The 14047-nt window shown below is 62.9% G+C and overlaps 1 protein-coding gene across 2 annotated transcripts in view; it reads left to right on the top strand.

The window, feature by feature from the left end:
* The window catches only part of PHF2 (PHD finger protein 2), an 86615-nt gene that overhangs the window by 62751 nt on the left and 9817 nt on the right, over positions 1-14047 (top strand). The window contains exons 7-17 of one of the 2 annotated variants that reach the window (XM_044756562.2): positions 170-332; positions 1237-1324; positions 1810-1916; positions 3000-3091; positions 4253-4342; positions 5416-5775; positions 6830-6949; positions 7490-7608; positions 9641-9819; positions 9958-10028; positions 10922-11082. In XM_044756562.2, the coding sequence (XP_044612497.2) occupies positions 170-332; positions 1237-1324; positions 1810-1916; positions 3000-3091; positions 4253-4342; positions 5416-5775; positions 6830-6949; positions 7490-7608; positions 9641-9819; positions 9958-10028; positions 10922-11082 (1550 nt within the window). Of the gene's footprint in view, positions 1-169; positions 333-1236; positions 1325-1809; positions 1917-2999; positions 3092-4252; positions 4343-5415; positions 5776-6829; positions 6950-7489; positions 7609-9640; positions 9820-9957; positions 10029-10918; positions 11083-14047 lie in introns of both variants that reach the window. The other variant, XM_044756561.2, reaches the window with a different exon arrangement.

The following is a 14047-nucleotide window of genomic DNA, read 5'->3' as shown; positions in this document are numbered from 1 at the left end:
CCCCTCTGTGCCCCTCAGTGTCCCTGGCACATGATGGGCTCTGTGCCCCTCAGCGTCCCCGGAACGTGGCTGGCTTTGCGCCCCTCAGTGTCCCCGGGATGTGGTGGGCTCTGTGCCCTTCGGCGTCCCTGGCACGTGGCGGGCTCTGCCAGTGGCCTCTCGTTGGCAGGGGGAGAAGATCTTTTATCTCATCAAGCCGGCTTCCGCCAACATCTCCCTTTATGAGCGCTGGCAGTCGGCCTCCAACCACAGCGAGATGTTCTTTGCCGACCAGGTGGACAAATGCTACAAGTGTACCCTCAAGCAGGGCCAGACGCTCTTCATCCCCTCCGGTGAGCTCTGTCTCCGACCGCGCCCGCCCCTGGGGTCTCCCGTGTCTGCCCTGGGGTGTGCACCCTGGCTGTCCCTGCTTTGCCCTGGGGCCCATGCTACTCTGCGGTCACCTCTGGGGCCACCTCTGGGTCGTGAGCCCCCATAGCTTCCTGCCTGGCTGTGTTCACGGAGGCCGGGCCGGGGGCGTGGGGTTGCGTGGCCCTGAGAGCAGGTCCTGAGAGCTGGGCCACATGGTCAGGCGGTGTGTGCTGGTCTTGCCATGTCAAGCGTCTGCAGAAGGGGAAGCATGAACAAGCAGACGAACCCCTCGCAGACATCACACCCACAGACACTCTGCCACCTCTGGGAGGCTCCCTTTTAAAAATAACACACTCACACCACTGTCGTCACGCCCTAGAAACGCACAGTTAGCCATTCCTTATTGTGAGCAGACGGCCAGTTCTGTTCAGATCTCGTTGTGTGCGGAGGCCCCATGTCCGTCTGTTTGTGCCTCTGAGTCCCTCCCCTGGCCTCCCGAGTCGGTTACTTCTGCAACCTAGCCCAGGCCTGCCTCGGAGGGCGATGAGGGCCGCCTGCCTCTCTGGGGGTGTGCACCTGCATGGGGAGCTCGGGGGTGCTGGGCAAGCTGACCCTGGGATGGGTCTGAGCAAGTCTCCTCAGCCCTGGGGCCTCGGTTTCCCAGTCTGCACTGTGTGGGGCTGCGTTAAACAGACTGGGCCAGCTCGGACCTGGTCTCTCCTCCCTGGAGCGCCCCCCCCCCCAACACGAGGGCCAGGGCCGAGCTCCTTCCAGGAGCCCCGGGTGGACAGGGGCACTGAGGACTGGCCGGCAGGAGCCAGAGGCCACGTTGGTGGAGAGCGGGATGAGAACCCCATGGAGGCCTAGCCGTGCCGTCTCCCCCAGGCTGGATTTACGCCACACTCACACCCGTGGACTGCCTGGCCTTCGCGGGACATTTCCTCCACAGCCTGAGCGTGGAGATGCAGATGAGGTAGGGCTGTGCCTGAACCCCGGGCTCCACCAGCAGGGTCCCCACCACCACTGTAATGGCACCTCCCCTGAGTCCGGCTGGGCCCAGCCTGTGGGCGGCCCTGGGCATGACTGTTTGCCTGGTCCGGCCCCCATGTGTGTGGGAGGAAGGAGGAAGTGGACTGAGACCTTACCAGGGCCCCCGAGGCGCCTGGTCACTGGACAGCCGCTGCGGCCCGTGGGGGGTTTGGGGTGAATCCAAAGGCTGAGCTGCCTCCTCCTTGGACAGTGACCCAGGGTTCTGGGAGCTGCGGCCCTGGGCTCACCCCACGCAGGGCTCTCGTCCTGATGTGGTCCCCTGGTCTGGAGGCTGAGTGGCTGTGACCTCGCTGCGGCCTGTCGTGGCCTCTGGCTGTGGCATGAACCCACCTGCCTTTGGTTCACCTGCCTTTGGCGTCACCTGCTCAGGGCTCTGTGCCCTGAACAGTTCTTTGCTGTGGCTTCTAGAGCGTACGAGGTGGAAAGAAGGTTGAAACTGGGCAGCCTGACTCAGTTTCCCAACTTCGAAACAGCCTGCTGGTACATGGGGAAGCACCTGCTGGAGGCCTTCAAAGGTACGGCATGCGGAGCTCGGGGACACAGGGTGGGCTCGGCTCTGGGCAGGTGGGTTCCTGCCCTCTGTGGATCCAGCCATCCTCCGTCTCAGGCCCTGCCTTGGGCTCGGCGTGTGGCTCCGGGCGGCCGCCCACCTGCTCAGGTCAGCGGCAGGAGGGAACTGCGGGGCGCCTGCTTTTGTGGTGTCTCCCTTCTCAGCAATGCTCTTCCGGAAGCCGCTTGTCGTGCTCCAAGCAGAGCTACCAGGGAACGCCTTCTCAGGCCCCTCTGCCCATTGGCTCTAGTTCCAGAGGAGAGGGGGAAACCGTCCATCACCCCAGCCGGCCAAATTTCACTGAAATTCGTCCCTCATTCCCCAGACTCGAGCCTGAGCTCCCCGCTGGCGGAGGGAGGGCCCTGCCCTGGAGGCCTTGTCCTGGGGGCAGCGTGGGCAGAGCCATACCCTGGGGCTGGCTGATGGCTCAAGCTGGGACAACTGCTGACTGATGGGGCTGTGGGGGGCACCCAGCCTCTGCCTCGGACCCTGCTCTGTGGAGGCTGATGGGACGGGCGGGCCACAGGGACCCAGGGAACAGCATGGGCCAGGCAGACAGTTTCCTGGCACGTCAGAGCTGGAGTGAGCTCTCTGGCGGGAAGAGGGGGACGCTCTATCCCTTTTCTGTGGAGTTGGTCCCCACCCCCAAGGGCATGTTTGAGGCGATACCTGCCCTGGGCTGCCCCAGCAGGAACCAGACCCACTGCTGGTGTCCCTGAGCCGTGCAGGGCGATGTGAGGGTGGGTATCAGAAAGCGCTGGGACGCTTGGTGTGGGGTGCAACTGTGGCCTTTTGCCTAGACGGGCAGGGGACCAGGGGAGGGGGCGCTGGGCCGCCTGGGTGAGGGACCTGACGGGTGGACGGTGGGAGGGCCAGTCCTGCCCCTTGCAGGGCGCCCCCCGGGTTCCAAGAGAAACCGTTGGCAGTTGGGCAGGTGGGGCCGGGTGGAGGCTCTGGGAGGTCAGCCCTGATGGCCCCACTGGGCATCTTGGGGGTGGCAGGTGAGGCGGGCGGGCGCCCCCTGAGTGAACCCCTGCGTGTCCCCCAGGTTCTCACAAATCCGGGAAGCAGCTGCCCCCTCACCTAGTCCAGGGAGCGAAAATTCTCAATGGTGCTTTCAGGTCATGGACAAAAAAGCAGGTAGGGGGTGTGCCGGACAGGGTAGGGTAGGGGGGTGGCAGGTGGGGCCATCCGTCCCCAGGGTTCATCCCGCCTTCAGTGGGGAGGAGTATGAAGAGCGGTGGGTGCACCTGCCCAGGTCAGGAGGGAGCCCTCCACCCGGGGGCCTGGCCTGAGGGGTGGGGGCTGGGAGAGCCAGTGGGAGGAAGGTGGGCGGTGGAGATGGGGCTGCGTCAGCCCAGGAGCACGGGGGCAGGGAGGGCCTGGGGCAGCCACGGCCCAGATGACCAGGCGCTGGGTCGGACAGGAGAGCTGGCACGCCCTCTTGGCCCTCCAGGTGGCCCAGGTGTCAGCTCAGAGGCTGACTTGGCTCTGTGATGTGGGCGGTCCTTTCCCCTGGCCCCCCACGCCCCACATTAGAGTGTTAGCCCCCTCACTGGCGCCCAAACCTCAGCCGCATCTCCTAATGGAGGCCCTGGAGAAGTGACTTCGACTCCCCTGGGCATCTTGTCTAGTTCGTTGTACAGAGAGGAGGGGGTCCTGTCAGTCTCAGGCGCCCTCTGGGGCAGTGTCCCCACCTGGGGGCTCCTCCCAGTCGGGGGAGCCAGCGCAGTCCGAGCAGGCCCCACAGGCTGCGGGAGGCCTTAGCGGGAGGCCAGGAGGGGCCCCTGTGCACTTCCTGCTGCTCTCACAGGCGGGCTGGGCGGGGTGGGCGGCCGGTGCCCTCCGAGGGCCTTCCTGCGGCCTCGTCTCCTCTGGCTCCCAGGCCTGGAGTGGTACGGGGGGTCCCTCTCGCCTCACTTCAGCTGTGTGGCCAGGAAGGACGGACGGCCCACATCCACTCCACAGCTGGTGGTGGCCCCGGGCACCTTGTTCTCTCCAGGACTCGGTTTCTCCACCTGTGGAGTGGGGTCACAGCAGGGCCTCCTCCTTGGGGCTGTGTCTGGCCCGCGTAGACTAACTCCTCCCAGACCCGCGTGACCAGTCCACGCCATGGCGGCCCCTGCCCTCACGCCTGTCTGAGCGGTGATGTGGGAGGTGGGGCACGGCCTGGAGGGTCGGACAGTGAGAGTCAGGGGCCCCTGAGGCTGAGCCTGCATGGGGCCCAGTGTGGGCAGGGGTGGAGGCAGGTGTGGCCCACACGCGCGGCTGACCGCTGACCTGTGCCTGGCTGTCCTGCAGGCTTTGGCGGAGCATGAGGACGAGCTTCCGGAGCACTTCAAGCCCTCGCAGCTCATCAAAGACCTCGCCAAGGAGATCCGGCTCAGCGAGGTGGGGCTGGCCCTGGGCCGATGACCCAGGGCCACTGAGCCCAGCCGAGGGAGGCTCTGCCCGTCTTCCCTGGCCCTCCCCAGAGCTGCCCGCCGAGGACAGCCATGTCCCAGATGGCCCAGCCCGTAGGGCAGGCCCGCCTACATGATGGGGCTCTGGTGCCCAGGCCCCTGTGGCCGGCCAGCGGTCTCCTGGCAGGAGCACAGTGGGTGGAGATAGCCGGGGGCTCCTCCGCAGCTGCCCGCGATCAGGGGACTCTGGGGGGAGAGGACTTCAGCCCCTCGAGACGCTGCTTGAGCAAGCCTTTACAGCTCTCAGCCCTCTGTGCCTCAGGGTGGGCCAGCCGTCCCCATCAAGGCGGGGAGGGTCAGGGGCTGATGCTGCCGTGTGACACCGTCACACAGATGGTGTAGATGGATGTGAGCGTGCCCCAGGGACAGTGTGGACAGGTGTGAGCGTGCCCCAGGGACAGTGTGGACAGGTGTGAGCGTGCTCCAGGGATGGTGTGGACAGGTGTGAGCGTGCTCCAGGGACGGTGTGGACAGATGTGAGAGTGTCCCAGGGACGGTGTGGACAGGTGTGAGCGTGCTCCAGGGACGGTGTGGATGGATGTGAGAGTGTCCCAGGGACAGTGTGGACAGGTGTGAGAATGTCCCAGGGACGGTGTGGATAGATGTGAGAATGTCCCAGGGACGGTGTGGATGGATGTGAGAGTGTCCCAGGGACGGTGTGGACGGTGTGAGCATGTCACAGGGATGGTGTGGACAGGTGTGTGTGTGTCCCAGGGACGGTGTGGACGGGTGTGTGCGGGTCACAGGGACGGTGTAGATGGGTATGCCTGTTTCACAGGGATGGTGTGGATGGGTGTGCGAGTGTCACGGACGCTGTGGACGGGTGTGCCCGTGTCACTCGGTGTAGAGGGCCGTGCCCGTGTCACTCGGTGTAGGTGGATGTGCCCATGTCACATGGTGTAGAGGGACACTGCTTTTCTGCTTGAGAGTCTCCCACAGCCTGGGGCGGTGAGACCCTCCTGGGAGGTGGTGGTTGGTCACGCGTCCCCCTCCTCCCCCCAGACTGCCTCCAAGGCTGCCCGACCTGAAGTGACCACTGCCGTCTCCTCAGATGAGGTCTGTTTTGGGGACCGGGAGAAGGAGGAGCCCCCATCCCCCATTGAGGCCAGCCCTCCTCGGTCCTTCCTGGAGAAAATGTCCAAAAAGAAGACTCCCAAAGCCGTGAAGATGCCCAAGCCATCCAAAGTCCCCAAGCCCCCCAAGCCCCCGAAGCCCCCCAAGTCACTGAAGCTCAAGGACGGGGGCAAGAAGAAAGGGAAGAAGTGCAGGGGGGCCGCCTCCCCCACCATCCCCAACCTGGACCTGCTGGAGGCCCACACCAAGGAGGCACTGACCAAGATCGAGCCGCCCAAGAAGGGCAAGGTGGGTGGCCTTGCCTTCCCTGCCCATGGTTGGGGGCCTGTGGGCGCTGCGGGGGGCTGGGCCTGTGGGGTGGACTGGGGCCGCCATGTCCTCGTCATCCTCGAGACCCAGGGTGGTGTGGTGGGCTCTGCCTCAGCAAGCTCGGCTTGCAGGCAGCTGAGGAGAGACCTTTATGATGAAGGCAGCAGTGAGTCTGTGCTGGAACAGGGTGGCATCACAGAGGGTCACCCAAGGGGAAGAGTTGGCTAAGTCTTCTGGGGCCCAGGCATTGGATGAGACCTGAAGATGGGCCAGTGGAGGGCGGGGGGGTTGGAACAGGAGAGGGGCAGGGCACAGTAGGCTTGCCCAGGGCAGCGCGAGCCCCTAAAGGCAGTGACAGAGGTGGGGCTGGCCCTGAGGACCACCAGTGTGACCTGTGACCACAGGGTCTTAGGTATGGGCTTTAGGGACCACAAGCCCCTGAGACCAGGCTTCCTTAAGTGATTTCCTGCTAGTGGGAGAGGATTACCCACTTTGCAGGGGATTGGCAACTGCTAAGGCCAATGTCACAGGGCTACAGTGGGGCACATTGGTTTTCTCTTCCTTAAGGCAAAGAGGGTAGATGAATGAATGAATAGATGGATGAATGGAAGGAAGGAGCCGGGGAGGCAGGGTGGATTGGTGGGGGGATGGATGGGTGTGTGGGTTCATGGATGGGTGGGTGAGTGGGTAGATGGATGGATGGGTGGGTGGATATAATGAATGGGTGGTGGATGGATGGGTGGGTGGATGGATGAATGGGTGGTGGATGGGTGGAATGAATGGATGGGTGGATGGATGAGTGATGATGGAAGGATGGGTGGGTAGATGGGTGGGTGATGCATAGATGGATGGATGGGTGATGATGGAAGGATGGAATGGGTGAACGGGTGGTCGGCTGGGTGGATGAGCTTCTGTATGTGGGTCAGCTGGAGGCAGGAGCTCTGTGCTGTGGGCTCTTGCTCTTGTGCTGTAGCCTGAGGGTACCCTGCTGCCCTCCCATTTTTGCTGCTGGGTCACAGCTGCTGTGTTCTAGGCTACAAAGAGCGTCCTGAGTGTGCCCAACAAGGAGGTGATCAGCACACAGAACGACGTGGAGAGGCTAGAAATCCGAGAGCAAACTAAGAGCAAGTCGGAGGCCAAGTGGAAGTACAAGGTGAGATGTGTGCGTGTGCATGTGTGTGCGTGTGTGTGCGTATGTGTGCGTGCGTGAGGTGCATGAACCCACCCTCAGGGAGGGCTGCCTTCATGAGATGAGGTATACTGGGTGCATGTGGGCTTGGTGGCATGAGTGGAGGTGCACACCTGTGTGGCTGCGTGTGCGTGTTTGTGGGGTGTGTGCAGGCGTGTGTCTGCCTGTCCCCAGCTGGGCAGTGCTGTGAAGTTCTGTGAGGGTCTGGTCCTCCACGTGTGGCCTCCGGGGGCCGCCTTCTGAGGGGTTGCCTTGGGTGCACCCCGCCTAAGAGGCTGAGCGCGTTGCCCTCTGAGTTGACGGGTGGCGTTGCTCCTCGTGGCCGGGCCCATGTTGGAGCTCACACTCCCTGGAGCCGGGCACTGTCCCAGGCCGGGCCTGCAGGTCGGGGCTTCAGTGAGCGTGAGTGTCCAGGTGGATGTGGCCAGAGGGGGTCGGTCCTGCTGCCTCTGCCCACTGACCGCCTGCATGGGGCTCAAGGACGGTCCTGGGTTGGCTTTTCAGAACAGCAAACCCGACTCCCTGCTGAAGATGGAGGAAGAGCAGAAGTTGGAGAAGTCTCCTCTGTCAGGGAACAAGGACACCAAGTTCTCGTTTTCCTTCTCCAACAAGAAACTCCTGGGGTACGTGCATGTTCCTGCCAGGAGGGGCTGGTGCTTGCTGGGTTGCTGGCTGAGTCCAGAGTCCGGGATGGGCACCCTGAGGCGGTAAGCAGCATGTCCCAGAGGGAATGGGACTGCCTTTCTGCCATGGGCCTCAGTTTCCTCATCTGCGAGATGGGAGGAGAAGGCCACTTCCAGGTGGTGGAGAAACAGAGCAGACGAGTGTCTGGTGTCCATGCAGAGCCTGACGGGTGGGCGCCTTCCTCCCGAGAGCATGTGCCGAGGCCACTCAGCCAGCCGGGGGATGGGACTGGCCTGCAGCCCCCGGGGTCCTGACTGCATGGCCCTGAGCATGTCCTTGGTTTATCGGGAGCTCAGCGGCTGCGTCCCAGGACCTTTTACACAGCATTAACTCCACGACCGAAGTGCTATAGAGAGTCAGACATGGAGGAGAGGAAGGCAGACACGACTCTATAATTGTGTCGCACCTGTGTGTGTGCAGGGCTGTGTGTGTGTGTGTACATGTGTGCATGAATGTGGTGTGTGTGTGTGCATGTCCACATGTGTGTCGTGTGTGTACATGTGTGCATGAATGTGGTGTGTGTGTGCATGTCCACATGTGTGTCGTGCGTGTGTGTACATGTGTGCATGAGTGTGGTGTGTGTGTGTGCATGTCCACATGTGTGTCGTGTGCGTGTGTACATGTGTGCATGAATGTGTGTGTGCATGTCCACATGTGTGTCGTGTGTGTACATGTGTGCATGAATGTGGTGTGTGTCTGTGTGCATGTCCACATGTGTGTCGTGTGCGTGTGTACATGTGTGCATGAATGTGTGTGTGTGCATGTCCACATGTGTGTCGTGTGTGTGTACATGTGTGCATGAATGTGGTGTGTGTCTGTGTGCATGTCCACATGTGTGTCGTGTGTGTACATGTGTGCATGAATGTGGTGTGTGTGTGCATGTCCACATGTGTGTCGTGCGTGTGTGTACATGTGTGCATGAATGCGGTGTGTGTGCATGTCCACATGTGTGTCGTGTGCGTGTGTGTGCATGAATGTGGTGTGTGTGTGTGCATGTCCACATGTGTGTCGTGTGTGTGTACATGTGTGCATGAATGTGGTGTGTGTCTGTGTGCATGTCCACATGTGTGTCGTGTGTGTACATGTGTGCATGAATGTGGTGTGTGTGTGCATGTCCACATGTGTGTCGTGCGTGTGTGTACATGTGTGCATGAATGCGGTGTGTGTGCATGTCCACATGTGTGTCGTGTGCGTGTGTGTGCATGAATGTGGTGTGTGTCTGTGTGCATGTCCACATGTGTGTCGTGTGCGTGTGTCGTGTGTGTACATGCGTGCATGAATGTGGTGTGTGTCTGTGTGCATGTCCACATCTGTGTCGTGTGCGTGTGTCGTGTGTGTACATGTGTGCATGAATGTGGTGTGTGTGTGTGCATGTACACATGTGTGTCGTGTGCGTGAGGCGTGACATAGCTCGTGCCCACACCTGGCAGGGCTGCCCGCGGCCATCCTCTAAGTTTCCGCTGTGACTCGGAGCTGTCCTCCTTGAGAATTGCAGACGTTCTGCCCTGGCCCACTGACCCCTGCCAAGCACCCAGCCTGCGCTGACTGGGGTGTAGGGGGGGTGACGGGGGTGGGGAGGTGGAGCGTGGCGGGCTCTCCCCGTCTGCGGGTGTCCTGCCTGCCCCGGAGGGAGACGAGCTCAATGATGATTTTTAGACCATTGCGTCTACACCAAGGCCCTGAATTTATTTTTCCAGAATAGCTCTGCAGAAAGCCCCGGCTGGTTGGCGCCGGCCCCACCTGGCTCTGAGCTCGTGTGAGGCCCAGAGCAGGCTGTGGGCCGGCCATGCGTGTCCAGGGGCTGGCAGGGGGAGGGCTGAGGCGGCGCTCAGGACGGGCCGGCATCAGGAGGAGGCCTGGGGCGGGGAGGCCTCCAGCTCGGCTGCTGGTCCTTTGAGGCCCATGCGGCGTGCTGGGGCCACTGGCCAGGCCGTGTGGACGCCCACTGACCGGCTGCTTCTGCCGCCCCAGCTCCAAGGCCCTCAAGCCGCAGCCGAGCCCCGGGGTGTTCGGGGCTTTGCAGAACTTCAAGGAGGACAAGCCGCAGCCCGTGCGGGACGAGTACGAGTACGTGTCGGACGACGGGGAGCTCAAGATCGACGAGTTTCCCATCCGGAGGAAGAAGAATGCCCCCAAGAGGGACTTGTCCTGTGAGTGGGGGGACGTGAGAGGGGCAGGCCCAGCCCCAAAAGGGCCATCGTGGGCGTGCGCGGTGGGCATCAGGTGTGGCTGGCCGGGCGCCGCTCCTCCCAAAGCCACTGCGGGACGCCTGTCTGCTCTGCTTCCAGTCTTACTGGACAAGAAGGAGGCGCTGCCCACACCCGTCACGAAGCCGAAGCTGGACTCTGCGCTGTACAAGGTGAGTGCTCTGGGGCGAGCGAGGGTCTGTCCCGGACCCTGGCTGTCCTCAGGGCTGTGGCCGCACGCTGCTTGGTGGAGCGTCTCTGACCGGGCTTTCTGCGTGGGGGGCAGGAGGGGCGTCCTCGTGGCCCACCCTTTCCTTGGGTGTCTTCGTGGGGAGCCAGGCTGGGCTCTGGATGTGGGATCGTGAGCCCTGGTGCTCCGCGCAAGAGGGACGGCAGTTGTGGGTGCATGGAGGGTCTGTGGGTCTCTGCGGGTGGGGGGCCTCTGGAGCTGCTCCTCCTAGCTGGACCTGCTGTGAAGACTCATCTGATGCCTGATGACAGGGGCATGGGGTTGTGGCCCAGCCTGCTGAGGGTCCTACACTAAGGTGTGGGTGTGAAGGTAGATGACGTCTAAAGCCACATTCAACCCAGGGCGTGGCGGCCGTCACCAAGGAGGCCAGGGTTCCCCTCTGGGTCACACTCTACCTTGGGCGTCCCCATAGAGCTGCCTGTTGGGGCTCCCTGGGGTCCCTCCTGTGTGGGCACACTCTCCTGCCTGCTCCCCATCTGCACACCGGCCCCTCCTGTATCTGCTCAGTGCTGGGTCCTCGTATGCAGTCCTGTGAGCCAGCGCTCCTCTGTGGGACCGTGCAGGGTGTGGGGACAGCTCCGCCCTTGCGACGGGGTCGGGGGGTGCGGTGAGGGTGGCGGGAGTGGCTCCTCCACCCCGATGGAGAGCTTGGCACCTAGGCCCTGCCGCTGCCGGGTGTGTCTGGCCAGCGGCCCCGAGGCGTGCGCTCCCACCAGGTGAGCTCTTTAAAAGCTTCTGTCACCTTCTCTCTGGGAAGGGAAACGGGAGCCCCTGTGCCCTGGCCACTCCCTGATGGCTGCCCTGTCCCCGCAGCAGAGTGACGACTCCTCTGACGAGGGCTCACTGCGCATCGACACGGACACGAAGCCCGCCCGCAACGCCAAGGTGAAGAAGGACGGTGGGGGCTCGGCCGCGGGCATCCTGGACCTGCTGCAGGCCAGCGAGGAGGTGGGGGCGCTCGACTACAACCCCAGCAGGTAGGCGGGCGCCCGTGGGCTGAGCGAGCGGGTGCTCACGCAGCGGGCACTGTGGCCGTGGTGGTTTGCGCGCAGGGGGCTCCGAGGCCCCACGTCCCAGAGGCTGGGCGGCCAGAGCAGGACCCTTGCCCAGCAGGGCTGGCGCCAGCAGCCAGAGAGCCACATCAGGGCTGGCCATGCGGGTGCCGTGTGTCAGCGGAGCTCCCGAGCGAGGCACAGCACCCTGAGGACAGGTGCTCCTCCTGGTGCCTGGACAGGGAGGCGGCTGAGGAGCAATTCCAAGGGACACCGTGGCCGGAGGGGCTGCCGCACCTGGGGGCCCTTGCGCAAAACAGTGCTGCATTGGGCACCTGGTGGTGTTGGGGCTGCTTCGGCCTGGGATGTCCAGCATCTGTGTCTTGTCACTTCCCGAATGTCATAAAAGGAGCATAAGAACAATTCCAGGTCCTGTGTCCGGCGTCTGAATCAGGGGCCTTTGACGAGCCTCTCTGGGACCCCAAGGCTGGCTTTCCTGCAGGGACCTCTCCCTGCAGCAAGGGAGGCAGTGGCTTCAGAGCTTGACCAGGTTCCGGATCGCCACACCCACTGGGGGCACGTGGGAACCAAGCTAGACTGTCCTTGTAAAGCCCCAAGTAGCTTTGTGTCAAGACGTGGATTCACAGCCCAACCACAGGAGCCAGCAGCAGCCTGAGAGGGGCACAGACTTCGATTGCTGCAAGCTCAGGGCCCACCCAGTGCAGGGATTGACAGACAGTCCCCATACCCTGTGATTTCACCACAGGTTATATTAATAGAGGTTGTGGGCCCAGTTCGGGGGAGGTGATGGGTCTTGGCCCACCATGAGTCTGTCTGACCACACGTGGACCACTTGGTGTCCAGCTCTGGCCTGACCACGTTCAGGGTGCCTAGAGGGTGGAGAGCACAGCACTGTGACTTTGTGTGACAGATGCGTGGCCTGTCCAGGTGGGTCGGGAGCCCACTCACTGTGGGTGTAGGTGCTGGTCTTTTTCTGGAGGCGCCAGGATTCTAGGTGGGCAGGCAGGTGGCGGAGGACATGTGTCTGCTCGGCTAGGCCTGGCGGCTCTCCCTGCCGGGTCCACCAACCCCAGTTCTCTGACCCGAGAGAGACGGATTCGTCCCCTCTGGGCTTTACGTTGGCTGAAGGGCTGGGCCTCATTTCTCCCGTGATGGTCCCACTTAGATTCTCTCTCAATCCCAGTTAAATTTTGGGTTTAAGCATGCGGCCATGTTTTTTCATGTGGAATTTCCACCAGTACCACTGACAGGTAACCAAGGGGTGGGGCCTTTGTGTCCCGTGGCCTCCCTGCGCTGGGACCTGAGCCGCCAGGGGTGGGCAGGGTGGCTCCCCTCCTGGACCTCAAGACATGAGATTCCCACCATGTGGATGGGGAAACTGAGGCTCAGAGAGCTTGGGCAGCTTGCTCAGGGCCACACTGCAAGGAGGTGGCAGAGGCAGGACTAGACTCTGTCTGCCTAACGGAAGCCGAGCGTGGGGGTCCTGGAAGGGTGACTGTGCTGGATGGTGACGTCCAGGCCGGAGTGGCTTGCCCTGAGGATGACAGGGCCCACCCGACCTTCTGGCTGCCCACTTGGACCCCAGACCTGCACTCTGCTCGGCCCCCTCTGCCTCCAAGTCTGTGTTTCCAGAATTGAGGTCCCAGGGCTGCGTGGGCCTACAGAGGCCGCATGTCAGGCCGGTCTTGGACAGATGGACAGAGGGCCCCAGAGGCGGGTCCAGGCTTGGTCAGAGGGGGCTCTCGCTGGGCCACACAGCCGTCTTGTCTTCCACGAGTTACCGTCTCGCGTGCAGTGTACTGGTGCGGACGGTGCGGGCGTTTCCTCTCGGGGGTGGAGTGGCTGCAGGGTCCACGACTCTCCGAGGCGCAGACGGCCTGCGGGATCCGGTGTTCTCTCTCAGTACTGGTGCAAACCTAACCCCTCACTGCAGAGATGCCCTGTGGCCTTGGCCTGGTCGGGACCCTGGCCTGAGGCTCCTCCCCTCCGAGGTGCTGATGCCCGGGGCCAGCTCCGCACCCTTGGGGCCAGCGCCTCAGTGACCGGTTGATGCTCAGACCTCGGAGAGGAGCCCGAGACGCCCTGGGACCCCCGCAAGGTCCAGGGAGAGGCACCCCGAGAGGAGGGCAGCCGGGGTGCAGATGCTCTGACCACTCTGAGGCACACGTGTGCCCTTGCACACGCCTGCACACGTGCACGCGTGTCCGCCGGGCCGGCCCCCCAGCCCACCACAGGCGGTTCTTCTCCCAAGTCTCCCATTTGGAGCGTCGGTCAGCTTTTGATGGTCCACTTGCTCTGTTCTAAGTATTCACTGTTTGGGAAAAAACAGCTGAAGAAACGGAGGAAAATATGTTAATTTCTTGTGGATGGTTTACTTGGTGTTTGCCGCTGGGGGGAAAGCAGAGGATTTTGGTATGATAATTGGAGGATTAAGGTATTATTTTCCATGCGCGCTGGTTAGACTTTGCTCCCTAATTTGTCGGCCACACGTGGACAGGCGGGGGGCTGGGGCGGGCGTGTGGCCCTGGGCTCCGCAGCCCTCCTTGGGTTGCAGCCAAGCTGGGCTGGGACCACAAGGTCCCGATGGCCCAGGCGGGTGGGCGTGGCCTCCCGGGGGACACTCGCAGTGGGTGTCCTGGCCCCTGCCCTTCCGGTCCTGTCCCGCCGTGAGGCTGCGTGAGGGGCCACGAGACCTTCAGGGCGGGGACTGGGCTGGGCTGGGCTGGGCTGCATCGGGCCCCAGGGGCCTGTGCAAGGTGGAGGGCCCTCTGTGGGCCTTGCTGGTTCCCCTGCTGGGTCGATTCTGTCCTTGCTCAGGAGCATTGGTGACAACGGTGCAGCCATGACACTGTGGCTGCCAAATGCCATGCACTCTTGGCTGGGTCTGGGCAGCCCTTTGCCCCTGGGCGTGGATAGGGTGGGCCGGGCA

The sequence above is a fragment of the Equus asinus genome, chromosome 23 (assembly GCF_041296235.1).
Source record: "Equus asinus isolate D_3611 breed Donkey chromosome 23, EquAss-T2T_v2, whole genome shotgun sequence".
NCBI lineage: Eukaryota > Metazoa > Chordata > Mammalia > Perissodactyla > Equidae > Equus > Equus asinus.
The sequence above is the reverse complement of the archived record's forward strand: the minus strand, read 5'-3'. Positions and strand labels throughout refer to the sequence as shown.